The sequence below is a fragment of the Poecile atricapillus genome, chromosome 21 (assembly GCF_030490865.1).
Source record: "Poecile atricapillus isolate bPoeAtr1 chromosome 21, bPoeAtr1.hap1, whole genome shotgun sequence".
Classification (NCBI taxonomy): Eukaryota; Metazoa; Chordata; class Aves; order Passeriformes; family Paridae; genus Poecile; species Poecile atricapillus.
The window spans coordinates 4,445,766-4,471,691 of NC_081269.1; the positions used below are offsets into that span (position 1 = coordinate 4,445,766).

Here is a 25,926-nt window from a genome sequence, read left to right on the forward strand (position 1 = left end):
TAAATTACACCAGTGACTCAGGAAAAAGTGATTTGAGGAAAAGCTAAAGCAGCACTGACACAGACCCCACAGGCTGAGGCAGCTCCCCAGACATTCTGGAGAACAAACATTTGTCTGCAGCAAATGGAGACACATCGATGCTGCCTCCAGGTCAACTGATGGACAGCACGGCCTCGCATTCCCTTCTGGGCTATTGTTCCATGATCGGATTGCAATGCAAGTGCTATTTTTAGATGTGTTACAGTGAATGTATAGCGACATCCAAACAAGTCTTCTGCAAGACGACAGAATTACAAGGAGATGCCAAAAGGCCGTGCTGAAGAGCACCTTTCACAGCCCACTACACCGCCATGCAATTTTTAAGCGCCTCAGTGTTGCAACTTTCAATTTGATCACGTTCCCCTCTGTCCCGTCACGAGAGGGGAGGCGAGGGACGGGGAAGGGCGGGCGATGGCCGGCACCGTGCCTCAGTTTCCCCACAGTCGGGGACCTTCCACCCCGCGAGGCCACACACGTGGGGAACCATCACGGCGGCCTTCCCGTGCCACGGGGGGGGGGGGGGGAGGGAGGGGTGCGTGGGTGGTCCCCGCTCACCTGCGGAGCAGCAGAGCACGGCGGGGGCGGCCCCGGCGCTGCGCAAGCCGAGCAGGGCGGGGGCGAAGAACATGACCTCGTCATCGGGGTGCGCCGTCACCAGCAGCGCGCGCCCGCCCCGCGCGCACCCGCGGGACCCCGCGCGGCCCCGGCGCAGGCGGCGCGCGCCCCCGAGCAGCAGCAGCAGCAGCAGCAGCAGCAGCGGCAGCAGCGCGGGCGCCACCGGCGTCCCCAGGCACCACGGGCCCGCTGCCATGGCGACCGCCCCGCGCCGCCGCACCGCCAGGAAACGCCAGCCGCGGCACGAAGGTTCCGCCGAACAAAAGGGTCCCACCCCCCGCTCCCTCAGGGCACTCTCGTCCCCGCCTCGGGGCGGGGCCGCTTGGCCGCTGCCGCGGAAACGGGGCCCGGCCTGTGCCTCTCCCGGAGAGACGGGGCCAGGCCGTGCCACTCTGGGGCTCCCGGGAAACGAGTCCTGCTTCTGCCGCTCCAGGGCTTCGCGGGAAATGTCTCCAGCTATTGCTGCCCCAGGGCCGCCCGTGAGGAGCAGGACCCTGCCCTGGCCAGGCCTGGGACACTCAGCCGAGAGCCGGGCCCGAGGGTGTGCACTGAACACCGGCTGTGCCCCTGGGCGAAAGCCGTATTTTCCTGACTCTGCCGGTACCTCAGTAGCGATTAATAGTGAAAAAAGTCGAGCTTTTCAGAGTGTGGTACCTTTTATCCTTGCTGTGTTGCTGTGATGTGGGTTAAGGGAAAGCTCAAAAGGAGGGCAGGAGGAGTTTATCTTCAGACACGTTCTGCCGACTATCCTGAGTGTGGCTGCAAATGGGGGAAACTTTTGGATATGGTTTAGAAGTGAAGCCAACCACTGCAGAAAGCTGTAGAGCAGGACACAGGAAACATTAAAATAAAGGTGAAACCGTCAATCAGATGCACCATGGCTTGGATGCTTTGCTTTTCCAAACAGGCATATGGAAGACAAGTGTGCAGAGCAATGGTGGGGTGTGGGAGCTGGGTGGGTTAAAGCATAAAAGGTGAATACAGTTTAGAAGAGTTCTGAGGAGCAGCTCAGACCTCACCAGGTGTATGCCTGCCTAGTCTTCCCTGGTTCTTATTTGGTCACCTTTAACTTCCAAGTGTGAGTCGTTGGCTTGTGTTGGGATTACAGACTGTGAACATCAGCCTGGAGATGTGCCATGTCACCGTAGCGTGGCACTTTTAACCGCTGTAATAACACAGCCCTTGGTACAACACGTGTTTTCTGGGTGATCCCGTTTGCCACAGGGTGAGCCCCAGCTTTTTTAGTCTGAACCAGTAATTGTGTGGGCACCCATCCTGCAAATGTGGGCACGACTTCTCCATTTAATGGAAATTGTGACAATGAGGTAATCTAATTTTGCCTAATGCTATATCATTCCCATAGTAAACCTGATTAATTTGTGGTTTTAGCACATCCTGAGTTACACATTTGCACGTACGACACCGTGCAGATTTGAAACTCCTAATGAACGCAGGGAACGAGTTACACGCTCCTCATTCCGGAAGAGGCATGAACAGACAATTAAAGAGATTTAAACCTCTCTCACATTTTCGGAAGTCATTCGTCGCCGGGGCAGGGGCCCGATCTCAGGGACAGCGCGGGAAGCACCGCGGGCGGGGCGGGAAGAGCCCTGCGGGACCGAACGGGCTCCGGGCGATGCTCCCGTGAGGGGCTCCTGAAGCCGCGTTCATTGGCACGGCCGCGGCCCGGGCCTTTTGAGGGTTATTATCACTTTACACCGTTCCAGCGGAGGCCAGCGGGCTGCTGGGGCTCCCTGGCGCTCCCAGCCCGCGCAGAGCCCCGGGAACCCCCCACGGGCCCAGCCCCGTTCGCCTCATGGCGGCCGCGCACCCCCCCGGCCCTCAGCGGGAGGGGAAAAGAGCCCCTCCCCGCCGCACCGGCCAGCGGTCCTGGAAGGTGCATAGCACTCCACCCTCCCGCCACCTCACTCTTCAGTGATTTCTTTCGGTCTGTTGCTGTCGGTGCATCACCCCACACCGGTACAGCCTGAAGAAGGGGAGAGCCACGGTGGCGGATGAAAGATACCGGGGCGCGGCGCCGCAGCTTGTTCAGTATCTGGCAGGACCTGGGAGGAGGGGGCGGAGCGCGCGGGGCCGGGGGAGGGGAGGCAAGATGGCGGCGGCGGCGGCGCTGAGGGTGAGGTGAGACGCCGCGCCCGCCCAGCCCCGCCGGGACCCGCCGGCACCCGCCGCCCGGGCCGCCCCCGCGCCGCGCCTCGGTAAGCGCGGGGAGCCCGGCGGGGCGACGTGGTGGGGGGGCGGGTTGAGCGTCTCCGCTGTGAGGAGGAGGAGGAGGAGGAGGAGGAGGGGGAGGAGGGGGAAGAGGCGGGGGCCCAGCCATCCCGTCCTCCTCACGGGGACGGAGCCCTGTGGTCTCCGGGGGCTGTAGCCGTGGGGGGCCCATGGGGCAGCCGCCGAGGGTGCGGGGGGTGGGCGGATGAGGGGCGGGGGGTGCCCGGTGCCCTCAGGGCTCTCCCCCCATTGACGCTGAGGGTGCGCGGGGGGATGGCTGGGCACGGAGGGGTGGCCCTCGCTGGGAAGTTTTTGCAGAAATCCCGGAGCATCTCTGTGCTGGGTGTTCATCCTTGCGCTGTGGGCAGGAGAAGTGCAAGTTTTAAAAAAAAAAAAAAATTAAAAAATGGTTAGTTCTTCAAAATCGTCCCCTTGGAGGGTCGGCCAGGAGCGCGGTAGTTCCTGAGGGTGTGCTGCGGCCGCAGCTCCGTGTCGCGGGAGCATCGCGGCCGCTCTCAGTGCCGGAGAGTTGTTGCTGATGCTGACGCTGAATTATTCATATGGGACCTGTAAACATCCCCGGCTTCTGTCATCTCTGGGCTGCTGCAAGGCACGGTGGAAGTGGCTTTTGCTAGAATTATTCTGTCTTGATGGTAAAGAACTTCGTGCTTGCTGATTTTTCTGTACTTAGAAAAACTGTGGGTACCAAGTTGGTTGCAGTTAGGCAAGATTCCAGGTGGATGTATAAACTGTCAGTGTTAGACACTTTCTTACTTACTCAAGTAAGCAAGTAGATATCGTGAACAATCTGTTGTCCAAAACCTGCTTCTTCGTGTTTCATGAACATGGTCTTAAAAAGCCTGTTACCTTTTCATGATTGTAAATATTGGTGTAAATGGTGGTGTAACCTAGGACGACTTATTACAGTGGGGATGTCTAATCTTGAAGACTCGATTTTTGTGGCAGTATTCTTTTATTAATTTTCAGTACAGCACACTATAGTTACGAACTGTTTGTGCTCAGATAGGGATTTTTATCCTAAGCAGGATGCTTTGAGTGGTAAAAACCAGTGAAATTATAACAAAAACTGGTGGTGGTAAGTGGGATGGCACAATGCAAGTGCCTGAAGAAGTGGACACAATTATGTCACTGCACACGAGGACCGTGCAGCTCCTGTTGCAGTTTTGCACTGGAATTTTATTCCACAGAATGTTGTTATTCCTGATTAACTAAACAACCTTGACATTTGGAAAGGAAGTCTGGAATATTTGAAGTGGGTTTCTAGTTAGCTGAAATGTGGCGTCTTGTGTTGGGGTATGAAAGACCATCATGCTTAGCCCAGGGATTCAAAAGTTCAGGGGAAAGAAGCCAACTGCAGTGACCCTTTTTTGCGAAAGCGTGGTTAATTTTTCCTTTACGTCGCTTTTCTTTGTGATATGGAATGGGCTGCTGAGGAAAGAGTGTTCTTTTGTGATTTATGTGCAGGGTAATTTGTCTGTTTGAAATATGCTGTTCAATGTTGGTCACTAAAATGCCTAAGCTTGTTGCTGAAATGTGGGAAAGAGCAGCATTTTGGAATCTTCCTTCTAAGAGTTATTATGTGTGTTTTTTAACGTGTGGAGAGGATGTTACAAGTGTTTGCTTCCACAAGTGTTGCTTCTCTCTAGCTAGTTAATCATTGCACCCATCAATTAAAAGTAACTCTCCAGACTGAAATTACATGCACAGAATCAGAATATATTCATTTTGCTAGATTGTGCTGCTGCTGTTTTGTTTTGAATACACTTTGTTTCCTACAACCACTCGTTTTAGTTGCTCTTTTTCCGTTGACATGTTTTCCATTGTGATCTAAAAGGATTTACAAAACTCTCCCAAAAACTGTGGTAGAAGTAGGGACAGACCCTAAAGCTCCTTTCCAATTCCCCCCTCAAGTCCCTTTCCACAGGCCTTGTGCCCCTCTGGCTGCATCTACTGAGTTATTTCATTTCTCAGTTGCAGCATGAATGAGAGATGCTCGCAGGCAAGGGAAGCTTCCTCTGCTTCATCTACTGTTAAATGCATGAAAGCAACTGGAAAGAATCTCTACTAGAGAGCAATATTATAAATAAGAAATTTATACTCTTTCAAAGCTCTCTGCAGAAGTTCTGGTGAAATATTTTATTCCTCTATATGGCCTTTTGCCTACAAAATTATTTTGATGAAGGTTTTCTTGCCCGATTGAAAATACTATTTAGAGTTCTGGTGTGTGTAGTGACTTACACTGAAGATTTTAACAATTGTTGAAGCTGGAAGGGTTCATTCGTTGTACAGGTGCAGTGCAGCACAGAACAATCTCAAGAACAGACCTGTAACCAGACAGTGGTTTCATAATGGAAACAAATGTTTCCTGGATGCCAGGCTTGAGCTCTTCAAGTCATTTATGTTCTTTAGTCAAATATGAATCAGTGTTTCAATCTTGAGCTATTAACTACACATGGTACCTTCTCTCCCTACTGTAACTGGTCCAGATAAAAATTCTGACCTATGCAGGACTGCTGTCTGTAAATACTTACTTTGTGATACTTCTAAATTATGCAAATAGCCAGGACAGTGCTGAAGGTATCTTCCATTTCAGTGTCTCTCCTCTTCAGTGATTCTCCCTCTAGTAATGAACTTCTGTGAGGTTCCTTTCTCTTCCATGCTCTTTCAGTGCTCTCCTACCGTCTTTTAAATCACAGCCTGGGCCTGCTGGGGCTCTGCTCAGTGAGTTGTGTGAGACAGAGGGCTCAGTCTTACCTTGGATTGTGTTTCTTCCCAGTATCCTAAGAGATATCCCCACGTCCTTGCCCAGCTCCACATCTAAATCACTCATTATGTTGGCCCTCTCAGGCTGATTTGATAGACCTTCTTTCTCAAGGAAGATGTTGGTCTATGTGGTTTTAAAGTCAGCAATTTCACCTGCTCAGGATTGTAAAGGTTACTGCAAAATTTAGAATATTCTCTTGGTACAAAGATGCATCAGCCATCTCTGAAAAATCCTATTCATAACTTTCAGCAGTAAAAAATGTAGAAATGAATGTTTTATGCAGACAGATTATCTGGACAAACTGTTGTCCAGGACTTAAAAATTCTGATCATGTTGAGTGACTGCTCTTGGGTAAAACTGAAAATGAAAATACAGTCACGAAGGTCTTGAGAAAAAGGACACCTGTAAATGAAAGGGGATGATGTTAAGTGTAAAATATGCTTTATTAGCCAGCATTTCCTGGCTGTGAGGCACAGAGCTCCACGTGAAACCTCTGCTGGGCTTCCTGGGCTGCCTGGAAGAGCAAATGCTCTCCTGGAGGGATTAAAATGCATTCACGTTTCAGGGAACACGTCTAACAAATGTGAATATAAATCAGCCGCAAAACCAACTGATTCCTGTCCTGTTTGTCAGTTAACACAGAAGTTCAAGACAAGTTCAAGTGCTGCTCAGCAAACGAGGCAGGTATATGATTTCAGATCAGCTGCACACTTCACCTCATTAATAGTATTTTGAGGCAAAAAAGATTAATTACTGTAAGTCAAAAAATTTGTATATACCCTATAGAGTTTTGTCTCATCAGGTTCATATTTTTCAACCCTTGTTCTGTTTTAATTCTATCTGAAATGCTGGATTTGCAGAGAAGAGGTGTTTGCAAAGTGGGAATTCTCCCATATAATCATTGTAACTTAGTGGTTTAGCTGTCTTGGAATGTTATATCCAGAACCTGTCATAATAAATGTCTCTTACCTGTTCCATTGTAGCCATTATTTGTATAGGTGCTGGTGTTTCTCTGAGGTCTCTAAGATCAGGCTTACACATATCTAGAACCTTGAAGTTCTGGGTTGGTTTTGGGTTTTGTTACTCCAGATTCAAAGGATTATTTATACCATCGTAGTTCCAAGATCTCTTTCATTCCCTGCCTTTTTCTGTGACTTGGAGGTGGTTGTGCAAGTCCCAATTGGAGTAATATCTTTATATATTGTTGCATTTCCTGTGAAATAGAGTATCTTAAATGTAATAAAAATTGTCATAGCAATAAACTTTGTTTCCAGAAGGCCCCGGTGCATTTCCTGTGGAGTATCAGAATGGACCAAGTCACTGCTTTTAGATACAGTTTAAAAAAAAAATGTTATTTTATCCTTTCTGTGTTTTTTAGTTAAAATCTAGACTTGATTTTATCTGAACCCAGTCAGCTGAGGGGAATTATGAGGTTGATACTTGGTTTGCCCTGACCCTTTTGTTACAAGTGTTGTTTTTTTTACAATCTGTCATCGTTTGTGGATTTAATCAGTATGGATTATCAATTTTTATTTCCTTTTCCAAACCAAAGCTGTTTTTAAAAGCTGTCACTACTGATCCACTTTTGATAATCAATGAACTACAAGAAGATCCTGGAAACTTGCAGGTGGATTAACAGTGAAGGAGTAAATTCATGTGCAGGAGCTGTTCTTGAACTGTCTACACTTTCAGTCCAAAAAAGGAGAAGAAAATTTGTTTTTTTGAGAGACTATTTTATGCATAGTGTGTGATGCATGTGAAGTTTGGGGTACGGCTATTTCTAAGTCATAGACGAAATGTGAAGAAAGAGGTGAATTGGAGCAAACCTCAGTGAATTGTTGGACACTTGTGAGTGAGGATGAGTTGCTGAGGAAGGTTTTCTGCAGTTCTTATCACTGTGGTTTGTGTAGCAACTCTTGAGTCTCTTGCCTGCTGCACTGGAGGATGCCTGGGCTGGTTTCTGTTTCACATTGCAGTTTTCAGAGTGAAGTCTGAATGCTCCAGCTGGTGTTTCAGAACCAGTGGAATTACCCCTGTGGCAGGGATAGGGTCCTTCAAAAGGGGTGACGGAGATGTCTGGGATTTGGGAACTGCTGGAGCCACCTCAGAAAAAAGCTGTCTCCTCTTGAGAATGTGAGTCCTTCCCTGTGCAGTGTTTGGGCTCTGTAGGCTTTGCTTTGGACATTCAGTTCTGGAGATTTGGGTTCTTTGACTCATGAAATTTTTCATGGTGTGCATTTACTGTGTGCTATTTGCCATATTGGGACATCCAGGAATCTGGTGCTCCTTGGAAAATGTTTTTAGAAAAGAAGCTATCTTTGTTTCTATGACATACTTTTAAAACAAGAAAACCCTGTAATGTTTGTACTCAGTTTTAAGTCATCGCTCCATGGTATTTTTAGTCAAGGAAATGTCTACATCCTTAATTTTAATTTCTGAAGGGAGGACTTCCTCCTACCTCTTTTGGCTGTTTTTGGTATTATTGTGACCCTCCTTGGCAGAAGAGATCTGGATAAGCTCCATGGCAGGGTGTAAGAGCTGTTCCTTCCTTAAAATCCAGGAGGAGGTTTTCTCCCTCAGGGATTCTCTATATCCCAGTTACATGGTAACTGGTGAGTGAATGCTGGAGATCTGAATTCTTATTGGAAGTGGATGTGCTCAGCATCCCTCTATTTTTACTTTATTTTTTGGTAGGCAGGTGGGTAATTGATTAGAAACTTCCAAAGATGTTAATGTGATCTTAGTTTTTCTTGTTATTACCCCCTATAATGCAGCAAAGTTGTGTATGGCCTGGGTCCTGAAATCATGTATTAGCAACTTTTCTTTAAGATTGTAAATTACAGGCGGGATTAAAATAGAATTTCCAGAAGAGTATCCTGTCAGCTGAATTTGATCAACCCCATTTTGGTAAAGCAGAAATTCTATTTGTATTTGTATCAGGAGAAAGAGAGAAAGAAACTGTTATTTCAAGATAAAGCAACAATGATGATGATGAAATTGATAATGATAAAAATGATAAATCACAACAATGTGATCCTGAGATTTGGCAAGAGTTTGGATGTAAATTACATGTGTAAGGGGACAACCAATTTTCACCTTTGGAATGGCAATAAAAATTGCTTCAAATGACTCTTTAATACTTATTTAATATTTAGTGTTCCAAAAACTATTACTTGAAGTACTTTAAGCAGATGGTAACTTGTGAATGGGGAATCTTCTCCTATTAAAATATGGAGTATAAAAACATAATTTAATTTTTTGGCTCCCTTGATGGAGGTGGAGAAGTCTTCCCAGCACAGAGTCAATGTGACATATTGAATTGACAGCTGTAATGCTCCTTAACTTGTGTCACGTCTGTAACTGGCCAAAATAAACTTTACCATGTGTCATGGAGAATATGTGAGGAACTGTGGAGCCTGAGTTACTGCTTTGGATGCTCAGAAATGAAATTATATTGTACATTAATGGAAATGTCAGGGCTGAAAAGGGTTGAATTCAGATGTTTGGGCTGTTCTTAGCATCTGTTTTGCAAATACTCCTGTAGCGTGATTTATATGATGTTAATAATTAATGGAGAAAATGTTGTTCAGTGTTGTTAGTAAAACACAGCCTCACAGATGTAACTTTTTTACCGTGATTCTAGCAGGGATAGAAGTAGTGATTTTTCCATCAATAACTTTGTGAGTAGAGGGAGTGCAACTGTGTGAGATTAAAGTTTTTGGGAATTTATAGTGTATTTGGGAATTTATGGTTCTGTCTGTCACAGAAAAAGAAAAGGCATTTGCACATGTGCAATTGTCGTGGAAAATTCAGTAGTGAGTTGTTCTCAACTTGGAGAAAATACATTCATTGTTTCTGTTCATTCCAATAACATATGTCCTTGTGCTTTGACTACAAGCTTTTGAATATTCTGCAGCATAAAACGGAGTGAAAAAAGATTAGAGGAAGTGTGGAAGAGGCCCTGAGCTTTGAGGATGATGCCTGTGTTCTGCAGAAATGGGAAGCATAGTACCCTGGGGCATATTTAAATGACCATTACTCAAGTTGTCTTTAATTTTAGTTGATCATTGGACAATTTTTTTGCTTGTAGCATGCAAAGAATTTTTCATCTTTTGGAGGGTATGCCCATCAGATTTTCATATTTTGCAGTACATCTATAAGCTTGGCCATTGTACCTGGAATACAGGTCCTTCAGCTTTAAAGCACAGAATTATCTTAAATCTGCTCAGGCATCAACCTTCTGATAGGACAATCCTGAAAAACAGAAGTTGTAGCTCCCATCCCATCCCATCCCATCCCATCCCATCCCATCCCATCCCATCCCACCCCACTTTGCAGGATTTTGTAGTCAGTCTTCAGGGTTGACAGATCAGTTTGAACCTGAACTTCTTTTCTTTGTCACTAAATTTTGCCACGTGAGTGTCATTTGGCTTTGCTGACAAGTGACTGAAGGACTGACGGGTGCTCTGGAAGTGTTTGGTGCTTTTTTGGGGAGGATTTTCTGAACTGTTAAGTCAATGTGATCTTGCAGCCCTACAGGTAACATTCTGAGCACAGAGATTTCAGATGGGAGATGACACTCAGCCTTGTACTGTGTCCAGTAATTCAAATAAGTAACTTTTTATATAGAGGTAGACCCCTTGAGCTAGTTTTAGCAATCTCTCTTAAATCATGTAGTCATATAGTAATATAATGTGGAGATATTAGTGTTTTCTGGTATATTGCATATCCCCATGATGCAAAGTTGATGTTTTTGTTTGAGTGTTTGAATGGGTTAATGATTACCTCATTAAACAAAATACTACTGGGAAGATTTGTTTTGCAAAGCTAGCAATACACTGAAGGGTTTTGCTTATGTGACTCTTGACTTGTAATTTTGATTTGTTTTATATGACTTGAAGGGTTGTGTCTTGAGGGTCTGTAACTCATGAAGTCTGGTCAGTATGGTTTAATAGGCTGTCCATAAATACCAATAAATACATCCTGATTTTGGTTTTTTCCATGAGCTAGTTTCATTACCTTTTTATGAAGTGAAATCACAGAAATAATTATTCACAAGTATTGTTATCATACCTTGGATAAGGCCTTTTGAACCAGCTGCTGAAACACTCCCTTCACTCTTCATTTTCTCGCCAGAGTAAACTTAGAATAAATATCCCTGAATTAATTTTGTGATTCATTGTAGATCCCCTGTGCAAGGCAGAGCCTCCTTTGCTCTGCCATGGGTTCATTACATCAGAGCTCAATTTACAAAAACTGCTGATTTAAAAACAAAATCCCCCAACTTGGGTTAGAATGTAATCTCATTCTTTGCACTCTTTGTATCACACTTAGTTTGCTCAAAAACAAGATGAGGAAAATTCCCAAAAGGATGTGAAATTTAATTAGCAAATGTTGGTTAAGCACCTCAAGATGGCACGAAAATTACTCTAAATGCAGAAATGTCAGCTTGTTTTGGATAGCTGAAGGAAAACTGAGTTTACCCATGAGACTGGTCTTTTATCCATGAAGGTAAGAGTTGGAGACAGGATATTCCTGCAAGTGGAGCAGGTGATGGCCGTGCCCTGGGACAGTTGCTCTCAGATCTGTCTGGCCACACAGTGAAGGGGCTTGGGGAACTGGCCTGCTAAAAATAGTCCCAGTTTTTAACCTGCTGTGTTTTTCCAAGTGAAGAACTGCTTCACTCAGGCAGCGCCTTCGAAGTGCTGCAATAATCGAGTCTTTTTTCTGATTCAGACTTTGACTATTTCCTGGGGAGTCTTTGATAGATTTTTTAACCTTTCTGTGACTCATTTTCCCACATGTCTGCTGAAGATAGTTTGTACTTCTGTTTCTGAAGCATTTTGAGTTCTGGAGATCAAGTTGGAATTACACCATGATTGTTGCCATTATAATATTCCGTTCCAAATTATTTCTAACTTATTTAAAATTCCCTGCATATGGTGAATGTAAGTGTGAACAGCAACTTTTAAGGGAATTCTGAATTGGATCTGTTCAGTAGTTTGAGCTGGCCAAAGACAGAAATATCGTCATACCTTTAGAAATAAATATTGTTAAATCATTTCTTTGCCTGAGAAGCTCTAATTAACACAAGGCTAAGTATCTCTTCACAGTTCCTGAATCTATTACTCTTGTTGCTTTTCCTCCCCGTGTATCTTCACTTAACTGCTTCTTTTTTTGATTCTTTGCTCCTATGTATCCTGCAATTTTTATTTTTTTTAATGTTATCTGTTTTATGCTGCTGGGTTTCTCCATCTGTTTTGCCATAGAGCCTGGGAGTGTCAGTGAAATGGGACATTATAACACAATATCTGGGTTCTGAACTGCAAAACAAGAAATATTTCTTTCTGCCCCTTCTAATTGTCAGTATTTAGTGAGAGAATTTGCCAGCCTGGTTGGCAGCTGTATGAGAGTATTCGTGACCTAACTTTATCTTTGTGAGACACGAGGCAGAATTCCAAAGTCTGTAACAACTCTTTTACAACGTTTATATATTTAACCTCTGAAATTTGCAGAATAATATGAAAAGGTACAAAAATACTTGTCTGAAAAATAGAATCTTGCTGTCATTGAGCAGGGCTGGAAGCTGATTTCTGATGTTGTAATTTATCAGGAGTGCTGAAAATGAAGATTAGCTGCCTCTGTTCTGGCAGGGGAGAGGGAAGCAGTGCAAGGATCAGAGAGGCAGAGAGAGTTAATAAATAGTGAGGAACTTTCCAGGAGGATTCTGGTTGGCTTTGGGTAGAGCAAAAGGAGGTTTGTCATGACTAATGAAAGGATACAGCAGGGAGGAAAGCCCGGATGAGGATGAGGTTGTTTACAGTCTGCACACACAGTTACAGTTTTATGCAAAAGGATGGCTGTATTTAAACATAATCTGGATGTATGGAAATAGGAGAGGTTACAGCAGGAAGCTGGCACTGCCCTCACTGCCCAGGAACTGGATTGATGAAGAATAATCTGGGTCTGCTGCAAATGTGTGAGCAGATGCTGAAGAGAGAGAGGCAGATGCTTTTGGCTGACAGGTCATAAGGCTGCCTGCAGAGAAATAGAAATTGAAGTCTAGTACTTACATCCACAATTGCAGAATTAAGGTAGTAAGACAGGGAGAAATGAGAAGTATAACGGTGGTAATTCTACTGGCAAAAATTGGGAAAAAAAATCCCTCCCTTCCCAACAGAGAGGATAAACAAGCTCATGCTGCCTGGGAGATAAGGGGGTTTGCAGGGCACCTAGAGAGGTCAGATCAGGAGAATGTGTGCAGGCATGTGGATGTGTCTGTAACAGGAAAAAGAGGCTTAGAGGGAAGAAATATTGTACTTCGGTGTCATTTTACGTGTTTGTACTCCAGGGTTGATTTTATCTTGAAAGAAATGAGATCCCATGCAGGATCCTCATCCTTTAGTTCCCTCCCCACCTTGTAACTGCCAATACACGACCACATGTTTTCCTCTACTGTTACCCCCTTATCTCTGCTGTTTTGCCAGTTCCCTCAGGGAGGAGGAACAATGGTCCCTCACCTCTGATAACTTAATGCTCCTTGTTGCCTTCCTCTGCTGGCAACTACCGTTTATTCTCATTTTAAAAAAATTCACTATGAACATGATCACACTTGCAGTTTTCAATAGGAAAGTCATCAGATTGAATGTCCTATGTATTATGTAAAACTTGTTGTTATTGGCGGTTTAAGTTGACATTTTTGGATGAATGCAGGATGCTCATTCTTGTACTCTGTACTCTCTCTCTCATCTTTCCATGTCCAGTGCAGAATCTGGAGAGATGGTCAAGCCCTCTCACTGCAGTTGGTTGTGAAAGATTTAAAATGAGCACCAACCTAGCACTGCATCCACTGAAGTTCTTGTGAATGGAGGAACGGCTTTTATAGCACCGTAGAAAGTGAGTGTGGCTTGAACTTTCAGCAGCTGGGTTAATGATCAACTTGTGGATTTGACTGAATATTGTGGGAATAAGGAGCAGATGTAACTTGAGAGAGAGAAACTAGGAAGGACCGTGAATCATGCAGTGGTTGGCCTGTATTTGTGTGTGATTTCCAAGTGGTTGCTCTCCTGATCCTCTCTGCATCCCCACATTCTTCAGATCTCAGATGAAGCTGCTGAGGGAGCACAGGTTGGGGCATCAGCAATTCATCAAACTGAGATTTGTACTAGTATAACCTTAAAGTGTTTGAGCATCTTTATACCATGGAGCCAGTTCATTTAATGATGAATGTGCCCTAGCCTGTGACAGGAGGAGTTATCCCACCAGTAAAAGTTGGATTGAGCTGACAGCTACATGCCATAGCTTTCGTTCCTGTGAAAGTCCACATAAGAAAGGAAAAACAGAGGTTTTCTTTTGGCTGGGGCTGGGGTTTAGGGGTACTGTGGAATGCACAGGGACAGCTCTCTGCTCTCACAATGTGCGCAGCTGAACGTGCTGATTTTGTGACACTGCCTTGATTAAATGGAAATCATATGACTCAGACCCAGTAGACCATCACACAGTAGGTAAAGCTGTACTCCAATGAATGCAGTGTGAATGATGAAGTGTAATAAATGTTAATGGTGAAACATTCTGTTACAGCTTGTCACTTCGATATGAGTTATAGGTACTATAATAGATATATAGCTACTATAAAGCACACTACTAGTGATCTGTAGTATTGCTTTGAAAGAGAAACTGTTGCCTTTTTCTTTAATTTTTCATAGCTGAAAAACAGGTTTAAGAGGTAAATATAAATTTGTCTCATTATTCTGGTAGTCCAGAACATGTAAAGCTTTGTTTGATGGAGAGTTAAGGAGGAAAAATCCCCTGACCGGAACAGAAATTATAAAATATGTCAGATATACTTTAAGATCTGTTTGTATGGCTTGCTCTTTGCTGAGCTTGTTTTGTCTATTGACTGATAATGGAAAATGCAGTTCAGAGCTATAACTTTAGAGGTGATGTCTGTGTGTGGTGCTGTGAATTAATGTGCTGTGAAATGTAGCCATTGAGGCAGAGATCAACAGTTTATTTGAAGGTCTGATATGTCTGCTGGGCTCTGGGCAACAGGTTGAGAATTTGCTCCTCATCTGATAAAATTCTGGATTTAATACACAAGCTCCCAGGATTACATTTTTTGAGCTATCAGAGAAAAATATTTTCTGTTAAAAATATATTTATGTCCAACTTTTTTGCTTAGAGACATAATTTACCTGCTCAAAATACTGGTGGGGGAGCAAGGTTGAATCAGTTTATTTGGATCTTTGTCAGCTGGAATTATACCCAGCCTCAGGCATGCTCAGACTTTGGTAGGGAACTTGTCTGGATTTCTGCAGTATTTAAAATCCTTCCCAATCTGTTTGAAGTTCAGTGTTTGCTCTCCATCTGCAGCTGGAGGATGCAGTAGAGGCAAAGTTGTCATTGGTTGTCAACTAAGCAGGATTGTTTTAAGGCTTTGTAGTATATTCAGTTTCTGGCATCCTGTAGCAGCCAAACTATGCTGGCATTTGAGGCAGAGCTGATTTTCTGCTTTATGAGTACCTTTTTTACTGACTGCTTGAGTTAAGCTGCTGTTGGACGGTGATGGCATTCAGGGCGTGACTAATGCACTGGGATTTAATGAACTGTAGGTGACACTGAGTGCAGCCCTAAGACTACCTGCATCTCAAAGTCAGCAACAGTTCATGGAGTCCAAAAACTCTGTAGATGAAACGAAAGTGAACTTCGTGTTGTGCTAAGGAAATTTACTGTAAATGCAGAATCCAGCTATAGACTTACAACCTCTTTAAAATTTATTTTAAATGACCTACTTTTCTTGTCAAATTCTAACTCAACTGGTAAAAGGATGTATCCCGACAATATAATCCTCATATCTTTGTGTAGACAATGCTGACACGTCTCATTTTGAGCCCATTTAAGACCCGTTAACATGTTTCAGACTGGAGTAACCTATTAAATAAATACATCAGGAAAAAGCTTTTACTGGTAATGGTTGTTTTGCTTAGGTGACTATGGCTGTAATGTATTGTGAGTACATCTGGTACTTCACTGCTTATCAGCGATCTTTTTCCCTTTAGGCGGTTTCCTAGAAACATGATTGCTTGCTGGTCTTGATCTCACAGCTTTGTGGAGACTCCTTCCCTGATAATGTCAAGTTCAGGCTACCCTCCGAACCAAGGAGCTTTCAGCACGGAGCAGAGCCGGTACCCGCCCCACTCTGTGCAGTACACCTTCCCCAGCACCCGCCACCAGCAGGTAAGGGCACACCGATAGCCTGGGGTGGAGCCAGGCTGCGGATCGAGCGTTTGCCGTGCCAAAAAGGGATTATTTCTGTTTTTTCAACTAAGATAACACACAAGTCGTTCACATTTGAAAACACATCCATGTGCCCTGCTAGGGAGAGCTGCTGCCAGTCTGCTTAGTTAAATACTTGTGGGGTGGCTTCTTCTGTTTTCCTTTGCCCTCTTGACCCTTTATTAATATAAATGTCATGGTTTTATCATTGGTTTCCCATGGTTTGAATAAATTCAGTAGGAGTCGTGTTCCTAAATTTCTGTTGCAGTATTGGGCTAGAATATCTGTAAGTTAAATGTGGTACTTGTCAAAATTCTCTGCAAGGTGGAGAATGTGTAAAAACTTGTGTTACACTGTTTTTTTTTTCCTGAAGCACCTGTACCGGTGCTGCCAGCTGAGTTCTGTTGGCCAGAATGGGAATAAAGGATTTCTAAGGATATCCACCTTGCTCATTTCTGCCAAGCTTTTATTCTGCCATCCTGTGCTCTGTGCTGTGGAGGACCAGCTGTTGGCTTTACAACAGTTCAGGTTTCCCTCATTTTAATGACATTCTTCTCCTGCTTCAGATACTTTGGATGTTTTCTTCTACTTCTATGTTAGGAAAAGGAAATTCAAAAACTGAATTTCAAAGGAAATTCAAAAACTGAAGCTCTTTGGCTTGCTCTGTGTTTATTTTTAGATAATTTATGAAAATTGAATCTCATGGGTAGTGATCTATTACATGTCTTGTAGAGCTTCTCTTTGGTTAGTGCCAGCTGCACATAATTTTTAAAAACAAGTGATTGATCAGACAAAAATACAAATAAATAGTCTTGTACCTCACTTTGATTGTAAATTGTATGAATTGGAAGATGCATTTTGTGTGACTTGTAGTACTGATTAATAGTGTCTGATATAAAAATGTCTTGAGATGGTAACAAAAGAAATTGCCTCGAGGTTGCTCTCATTTTACCACTTTGCAGTTGGATGTGCAAGACTGATTTTAAAGGATATTTTTTAAAGGCTATTCATCAGCTTGCTGCTGACTCATCTGTGTTTCGTTAGAAGTTGTTAATAAATTAGGTGGAATTCCTAGTACAAATATTTAGTCTCTTTCTTTAAAGTTTATTTGAATTTCAGAACTGACGTTTGCAAACATTTTTTTGAGCTGGAATAAGACTTTATCGATCTGGTGTTAGTCTGTATTTAATATCTTTGGAAATGATCATGGTCACTTCATGCTTTTGTTCCTATTAACACGAGAGGTGTTCCCCTCAGGAATTTGCTGTTCCCGACTATCGCTCGTCTCACCTGGAAGTCAGTCAGGCCACGCAGCTCCTGCAGCAGCAGCAGCAGCTCCGGCGCAGGCCCTCCCTGCTCTCCGAGTTCCACCCAGGCTCTGACAGGTGAGGAGGCTGAGCTGGAAGGGTGTGAACACCAATCTCGTGCATGCAGCTGCTCTGGGGACATGCAGGGTGGACAGCAGCAGTGAATCAGATGTTGGAGTTCACTTTCAGTTTGCCAATATCTTCCTTCCCAGTGAAACAGGTCCCACTGCATGGGGGTTGTTGAGGGATGAGCAATGCACACCATCATTGCTGTACTCTGGTAGTTTCAAGAAGGTTTTCAGACAATCTCAAGGATTCATTTGAGGAACACTGAATGTTCTCTGAACATCAAATTCAGAGATTGAAATCCCACTATAGATCAGAATAATATTAACTGGATTGGAGTAAGTTAGCAGGAACATGCTTCTGTTTAGGAGAGAGATAAAAATATGATTTACGCGCTCAATTCTTTAGTGTGTTAGGCTACTGGTGTACGGTCAAAAGTGTTAGTGCCTGTAACAACCTCTTCTTTTCTTGCACTCACTGCTTGTAAAAACCTTCTTTTGCATTGGACTCTTAGTGAATATATCTGCTAGGAGCAACTTTATATGCAGGATTACTGCTGGAGGTTTATTTTGGCTGTAACTGACTGATCTGGTTCTGAACAAATACCCATGATGAATGTTATGTAAATACTGGTCTGGCTTAAAATCTCATTAGGATATTCCCAGAAATAACTTGATGATAGTGAAATCTGGGGCTTCCATATTGCCTTCATCTTGTGTCAGCAAAATGTCAGTAAGGCTCTGTTTCAATGCTGAGAACCACAGCAGCCTTCAGAGTTCTGAAAATTGAGTTTATAGCAGTAGTAAATCACATCCCCCCCAGACTGTAAATTTGTAAAAGTTTATTTGGTAGTTCTGGCAAACTGCAGGAAACTGCTGCTGTCATCTCTTCAGTGGCACTTCATAAGAAGATGTTGAAGCATATGAGGGTCTTTTATGGACATCCTGTGCAGTGCCCTGGAAGTAGCAAGTGATAACTGTTGAGCATTTTCCTGAGAAGGAGGAGTCATTTAAATGACTCATGGATTGAATCAATGACTGCTTCTGTCACAGAGTAGCATTTCAGTAGAGATCAAGTTCCAAACAGACTCATGGCTCATCTCAAGTGTTCTGTGTATATTTAAATATTATTTGCCTGCAAAAATTCAGTAATGGAGCTGTTGTGACCATCTTCAGTGGAGTATAGTACTGTGTTTTTCTCATGGATTTTTGGTGTGCTTATAATTTGAATCAGAACTTTGATTTGAACAATATCCTTGTAGCAAGCAGTGCTGAGTTTCTTTGAGGTTGTGTAATGCTAGGAGTGCCTTTAATTTGTTCATTTTCTCTTTTCCAATGGATTTTAACTGTTGTATTTTTGAAGATCATACTTAAAAACATTTATCTGCTTTACTGTTTAGAAGGAGCTTCCCGAAATGGCATCTTCTTTAAAATTAAAAGGTGGTGAAGATTTTTCTTGTATCAAAAATGCATATTTTAATAGTTTATCTCTTCTGCATAGGCCTCAGGAAAGGAGAACTGGATATGAACAGCAGTTTCATCCAGGTCCATCTCAGACAGATCATGATTCACTGGAATCTAAGCGACCACGTCTTGAACAAGTGTCTGATTCCCATTTCCAGCGTGTTAGTGCAGCCACAGTCTTGCCTTTAGTGCATCCTTTGCAGGAAGGGTTGAGATCTGCAGATATTAAGAAGGTAAAGCCATTTGCTGTTGCAGTGCTGAAGGTCTCATCTTCTGTGTTGCAATGAACTAATCAGATTTTTTCTGTTAGGTAAATTTTTTTGTTTGTTTAGGTTCTTTCTTTAATGCCAAAAATTTACTTTTACGTACTATCAGAAGCTGTGATCGTGAGTCAGTGTTGCTCCCTTACACAGTCTGACTCAAACAGAGTGAATAGACTGGAATTCTGTGTTGCCACTACTCTTAAGTCACTCAAACCTCAGTTGTAAAATGATTGTAGCACAGTGTGTGAAATATTTCTGCTTTTGAACTGAAAGCTGCTGGCAAATGCATGCAAGTCCATTTTCTCCTGTAATTAACATTAGGACTGAATAGTCAAAGTACTTCCTTCCACCCCCTTTTCCCTTTTAAGCATTTGAAGTGAATCTGCTTATTTACATAACACTAATTATACTTGTCACTGTCTCATTTTGGCTAAATCTAGGACAATCTAGTTTGGGGTGGGTGTTTTCTATTTTAGGTATTGAATATTAGAGCTAAATTCAAGAGAGCTTCACATTTATAACCACAACTAACTCCAGATGTGCTTTATCAGGCTGGTCATGATTATTTTCAAGAATATCATCCTCAGTGTGGGTGCAGTGTATTGATGATTGGCTCCCAAGTAACCCTTCCTTTAAAAATAAAAGTTACTGTTTACATTTATGAAGATGTATTTTCAAAGGAAGGTGTTTGGGTCTTATTTTGCTTTCAAGGTAAATGTTGGAGTATGGTGTTTTTGAAAAAAAGCTTTGAAATTACATTATCATAAAAGATTTAGAGCATTATGAAAACTTTAACTGACTGCTCAGCAGAGATATAGATAACTGCAAATTGTTAATTCCTGGGTATTTGGTTACTGAGCACTCATTCCCAAGTTATGACTGATTTCCTCTCTATCTCCCCTCCATCTCCTGTCCCCATGGAAGGACCCAGCTTTTGGAGGAAAGCATGAGGGACCATCTTCTCCAATTTCTGGTCAGCCTTGTGGGGAGGACCAAAATGCTTCACCTTCCAAGCTGTCAAAGGAAGAATTGATACAGAGCATGGACCGCGTAGATCGTGAAATTGCAAAAGTGGAGCAGCAAATCCTGAAACTGAAGAAAAAGCAAGTAAGCACAGCCGGCACTGCTTTTGTTTTCTGCCAGTGAAAGAGGTGTGGAAAAACCTAATTTGGTGATGGCAAATGTTTTGGTTACATGAATCAGATGAAGAAGTTGAAAAGGAAAGGTTGCGTGCAATTTTATTTTAAATAAGTGGGACATCACACAGTTACAAACATTTTTTGAAAGCAGGAGAAAGTCACATAGGAACAGCAGCAGTAGATGGGTTTATATTTGAAACTGCTGTGAAACAAGGGCACTGTGACTGTAATTTCAGCTTCAGAGCTGCCTGCTGGCTGAGGAGAGGATCATCTTTCTTCTTTCGTAGTCTGTGCAAGTGGAGAATCCCTTTCATGCATCTCCAAAACCAGAGCTTGTACAAATGTCCCTGGATCATCTGCTTTCCCAAGGGCAAGAGATCCTAACATCTGGAGCTAAGGTCAGCCTTGGAAGAAAGTGCAGTAGGAGGGGTGTGAATAAACACAGAGAGCAGAGAAATAAAGGAGGAAATATCACTTTTTTTTGTATGGCCCTGGCTATGCTTTGTATCAGAGAGCTGCACTTCAGCCACTGGAAGCAAAGGAAGTGTTTGCTGGCAGAAGTTGTTGCTTTCCCAGTAGCTGTTGTGGCCAAGTAAACCCACCCTTGAATCAAGGCATCTGTTAGTCATTGACAAAAACAAAGTCCTTGTTTCCTTTTCCTTTTCTGACTTTCAAAGATCCAGATAGAAAAAGTGCCAGCTTTTTTTAGTTGGAACTCTGGAATAAATGAGATTTACATTGTAGGACTTGTTAGCTTGTAGGTCCAGGATAACAAACAGACAACTCTCAGGAGCTGTGTGTTTTTATGGTCTGGAAGCATTTAATTATGTCTGAATTATAATGACTTGTAAAGTGACCTCCAGCAGAAAAAGAAGGATGTCACTGAGTACCTGTTTGTGTGTTAATGATGTTTATCTCTCTGTGCACTTTTCCACAAAATCAGCAAGTGCTGTGCAGCTCATCTATGAAGGGTTATTTGTGCACATTTGTCTGTGATTTGACTTAAAAAAACTACAGAGTTGATGTTGAAATAATTAAGCCCACATCTAAGGGCATTCTGCTAAAATTTTGGGGAATTCTTGCACAGCAATGTAGCACATTCTAGCCAGGACTGTAAGGCAGGATGGATCTCTGGTGCTGGAAGTTCTTTGCTGTATATTTGTGGCAGGCATGGGTGATGGATATTTAAAAAATGAAGATGTCGCTGAACCAGATTTATTTGATGTGAAAGTAAATCACAGCAGTGTAGGAGCTAGGAAAGGATTACAGGGTGGGTTTGTTGGTTTTTTTTTTTTGCTTTTGGTATTTTTTTTGCTTGTTTGGTATTGTAACAGTCTTGGAACTTTAATGCATGTGGAGTGGTTTATTTTTGCTGTGAAGTACCTTTAGAATGATGTTCTCTGTGGTGTGTTAGGACTTTTGTACTTTTTGAAACCATAACACAGCAGTAATGATGACACTTGAACATCTAGAGCACTGAAAGGCAGCTCTGTGGTTTATTTCCACGCAAAGACAGCTCTGATGTAACTGTTCTCCAAAGTTGATACTTTTGTTTAAAGTTAAATAGTGATAAATTACAAAGTGACAGTGGCTTTAACTATCAAGTTGAAACAAGTCTGATTCAAGGCAGGTGAGTCTTGTAAACAGGTAATTGAGTTACCAGTAGTATAAAAAATAGTCTTTTTACTGTCCCTGTGGGCATTAAAACCATTTCATTCATTCCTTGTCAGTGCAAAGCGAAATAAGAGGCAGTGCTGACTGATCTGCTGTGTATTTTATCTCTGGTGAACTAATTAGTGATGGGGGGAACATGGATGGCTGATTTTCTTTCTTTGGTCTCTTAGCAACAACTTGAAGAAGAAGCTGCTAAGCCTCCCGAGCCGGAGAGGCCAGTGTCCCCTCCTCCCGTGGAGCAGAAGCACCGCAGCATCGTCCAGATCATTTACGATGAGAATCGGGTGAGTGTCCTCTGCACCTCACCCAGGGGGCTCTCACTGCCTCTCTGCTGACATTCATTAAGTCTTCCATTTACTTCCTTGGGGCACATTTTTCTGTTTTACTGATTTGCCCACCCCTCTTTTATTATTCATTTGCTTCTTTAAGTGAAAGACATTTTTATGACGTTTTTATTCTCAATCACAAGAATCTTCCTTCTATCTTATAAGCACTCTGAGTTGTGGGTCTCATCCTTAGAACCTTGTACTGAGATTCTTAAATTATAGATATATATAAACACACTCATATATATCCTTTTAAGTGTGTGATATTAAAAATGCCTCAGAAATTCATCTTGAATTCCCTATTCCTCACATGAGCTGACAATCTTGGCTGAAGATTCTACTTTTAAATGAGCTGAAGAGAAAAAACTGCTTATATTGTAGGATTTTGTGCCTTCTTTATAAAATGTGACTTCTGGCACTAAGATTTGGATAAATGAACAGATACGAAGTAGTAATATATTGGTGAATTATGAGCTTGTGTTGTTTAAGTGGTGAGAAAAGTTCAGGAGCTCAGTAATATTGCCAACAGTAACAGCAAAAATGCTTCCTGCCTTTTTTTCCCATGGTAGTTTGAGATTAGGGAGTCAGATATCTGGGGGTTTTGAAAATATTGTGATCTTCTGTGAGAGTGGTATATGTTTGTTTAATTTGAATTTTGTTCTGTAGTTTAGAGGAACAGCTAAATTTTATTACAATTGATATTTTTTTTTGAGGAGGTAAAAACTCCCAACAAAACAATGCTAGATTTTGTACAGTTCAACTCCCAAACATTCCCTGGAAGGAGAGGTCAGAGTTATTTTGTGGTCTTTACCAGTGTAAATGAAAGACCTTTGACACATTTTGTGTGTTTATGTACACATGGATTCACACTCCCAGATTTGGCAATTGGAGAATTTTAGTCTCTTAATTCTGTTTTTCAAACCTAATTACACTTTATTTTACTAGACACCTTTCTTTCTCTTTTTAATTATTTGCTGTATTATGAAATGCATGGTTTTTTTGAACTGCGAAGGTCAGTTTCTGCTTTTATGCTCTATCAGCTTCCAGACTTGGAGATCAGAGTCACTACTTCACAATTCAAGTACAGGTTTCTTTATTTGCTGGGGCAACATTGCAGAAGTAGGTTAAGAAGGATCTCATGTGGTCAGGCAGGGGTTTAGCAGAGAACATAGAGTTCAGATCCACATTTGACATGAACTTCAGAGGATTTACTCAGACTATACCAAAAAAATCTTATTTGCAGAAAAAAGCAGAAGAAGCTCACAAGATTTTTGAAGGTCTTGGTCCAAAAGTTGAATTGGTAAGTTGTGTAATTCTGTTTTTTTTTTCTTTTGTACTATTTTCTGTGTTGCCAGTTGCTCTAATTCTGTTGTGCTGTAGTTCTGTGATTATGTATAGAAGAAATGTGTGTCTAAATGCACTGGTGAGTTGGGGCTTGAGCGAGTTCATTGGCCATGTAAGTGTGATTTTTAAAATAGATTTTAATCTGTTTAAGAGAACAGTTTGAAGTATGAGGAAATGAAATACTGTTATATACATAAGTAGTTACAATCTAATTTTAAGTAATGAAATCTGTGCTTTGTGCTGAATATGTTGTAGTCCCTTCAGCTCTGCTGCATCTCAGATTGAGTGCACTATTCTCAGAATACTAAAATATTGTTAAATGTGTTGCATGCACATTTAGAGCTCCATTGCAAAGTGCTAAATGTTCCTTTCTCATCCCAAATTGCAGCCACTTTACAACCAACCCTCAGACACCAAGGTCTACCATGAAAACATCAAAACGTGAGTGCTTTTATACCCTCTCGTTGTCCCATTCAGGGGATCTGGACTTAAACATTCCCTCACATTTTTCATTGTTGTCATCTCCAGATAGGATGTGTGAGTTTTAATCATAATTAAAAGCTTCCAGTCCATGTAACTTTCTGATTTCTTTGTTGTAAAACAGTTCTGCAAGATGTGCGTTATATGTGCTGAAGGCAGAAGGAAGCCCTGTCTTTCCATCTTCATTTAAAAGACAAAAATAAATAATAAAACTTAAGTTGGTTGTCCTTTAAAAAAGTCTCTTAAAAAAAGTAATTCTTGCTCCACCCCATCAAATAAATTTGTATAGCAGTTCCAAAGTACTCATTTCTTGAATAAAATACTGGAAAACTTAACTTTAGGGCTGAATTGCAAAGACTTTTCCGCCATAAAAGCATAATAGCTCAAACCAAATCTTTTCATTCTAGCATATTATCTCTCATGTGGTAAAGGAGAGCACCTGCCTTGAAATTGGAACTTTTTTGTGTCTCAATTGCTTATTCCAGCCATCTTCAACAATTTCCTCTCTGAAAAAAGCCAGTATTAGCTGATTTAGGTATCTCGACTTCTTTGGGAATTTTCCCTACTTTTTGCCCTGAAACTGTTGTTCATAATAAAGATCTGGCATCTAGAATTGAGATGGGTTTTGTTAAGCAGTTTTGAAGTGATTGATTCGTATGTAGTTCACTTTTTCCCCTAACTTTGTTTTCCAGAAACCAGGTGATGAGGAAAAAGCTAATCCTATTCTTTAAAAGAAGGAACCATGCAAGAAAACAACGGGTAAGGGTACAATGATTTTCTAAAAGGAGCATGTGGCTGGTTTTCTGTCTGGACCCTTGTCTTGCATTCCCAAATACATTGAGTAGACAAATAAGACCTTAAGCTAAAACAAGTGTGGGGTATTTCTGGAAGGCAGTAATGACAATTACCCAATACCTCTAGGATGTGTAAAGCAAAGAAATAGTGTATAATCAAAATCTACATTTTTGTATCCACTTCCTCACCTTCTCTGTGTTGGAAATTTGGTATAAGTTATCTTCAACATGGAAGGAACTGGAGCAGGAAAAATCTGTGCATTCCAGGAGCCTGCCCATGTGACAGGTACTGATCACTTGGTGTATCTTGCTTAGTTCAAGGTTTGCTTTTGGAATTTAACAGGAACAGAAAATCTGTCAACGTTATGATCAGCTGATGGAGGCATGGGAGAAGAAAGTAGACAGGATAGAAAATAATCCACGCAGGAAAGCCAAGGAGAGCAAAACACGGGAGTACTATGAGAAACAATTCCCAGAAATCCGGAAGCAGAGAGAACAGCAAGAAAGATTCCAAAGGTATTACTGGAGATCTGAAATATTCCTGCAAAATATCTCTTCAGTCTTAAGTTTTAAAATTATTTATAATAAAATTAGTTAATTTTAAGTTTTATATTCATCACTTTATTGCTTTAAAAGGATATTAGTGTGTCACAGAGTATACAGTAAAATGTTCTTCCCTCTGTTCACTGTGTCTCCCTGGCAGTGAGCTCAAGTTTCACTTCCCATCCTAAGGATCTCCATGACTTTATCTGTCCACTTTCACATATGTCCCCTTTGCTGTCCCTCCCCTCCAGCTGTGCCAGCAGTGCCAGCCTCATCCCTTGATGTCCTCTGAGGCTGCTGTGGTGATGTCCACAGGGTTCCTTTCCCATGTTCCTTTTCACATCTGCTGTCAAACCCCATACTTCCCAACAGTAACACAGGAAAAGGGCCACTTAGCAAAGGCTGCTTAGGTTGTGGTGTCAGTGAGATGAGAGTTAAGCTGCTCAAAAGGGGGTTTGTGGAGTTTTGAAGACAACTGGAGCATCAGCTTCCTATGAGCCTGTTCATTTTGGGCACACACCCTAATTTACACTGGTATTTTTCTGTCACTGTCTGTGTTACTCCTGTGTTTCATGATCCCT

General features: G+C 42.2%; 2 protein-coding genes across 5 annotated transcripts in view; one reads left to right on the forward strand and one right to left on the reverse strand.

Annotated features, from left to right (window-relative positions):
• Nucleotides 1-2,449, reverse strand: part of PIGL (phosphatidylinositol glycan anchor biosynthesis class L) — a 55,593-nt gene extending 53,144 nt beyond the window's left edge. Inside the window, exons 1-2 of one of the 2 annotated variants that reach the window (XM_058854780.1) lie at nt 2,181-2,449; nt 595-1,472 (exon numbers count right to left, since the gene is read on the reverse strand). In XM_058854780.1, the coding sequence (XP_058710763.1) occupies nt 595-850 (256 nt within the window). In that variant the 5' untranslated portion in view covers nt 851-1,472; nt 2,181-2,449. Of the gene's footprint in view, nt 1-594; nt 1,570-2,180 lie in introns of those variants that run through there. The other variant, XM_058854781.1, reaches the window with a different exon arrangement.
• A 274-nt stretch (nt 2,450-2,723) lies between these two features.
• The window catches only part of NCOR1 (nuclear receptor corepressor 1), a 53,761-nt gene continuing 30,558 nt past the window's right edge, over nt 2,724-25,926 (forward strand). For 2 of the 3 annotated variants that reach the window (XM_058854771.1, XM_058854773.1), the window contains exons 1-10: nt 2,724-2,873; nt 15,730-15,907; nt 17,204-17,331; nt 18,820-19,015; nt 19,970-20,152; nt 22,029-22,142; nt 23,428-23,484; nt 23,917-23,969; nt 24,701-24,767; nt 25,146-25,318. In XM_058854771.1, the coding sequence (XP_058710754.1) occupies nt 15,800-15,907; nt 17,204-17,331; nt 18,820-19,015; nt 19,970-20,152; nt 22,029-22,142; nt 23,428-23,484; nt 23,917-23,969; nt 24,701-24,767; nt 25,146-25,318 (1,079 nt within the window). In that variant the 5' untranslated portion in view covers nt 2,724-2,873; nt 15,730-15,799. Of the gene's footprint in view, nt 2,874-13,449; nt 13,568-15,729; nt 15,908-17,203; nt 17,332-18,819; nt 19,016-19,969; nt 20,153-22,028; nt 22,143-23,427; nt 23,485-23,916; nt 23,970-24,700; nt 24,768-25,145; nt 25,319-25,926 lie in introns of those variants that run through there. The other variant, XM_058854772.1, reaches the window with a different exon arrangement.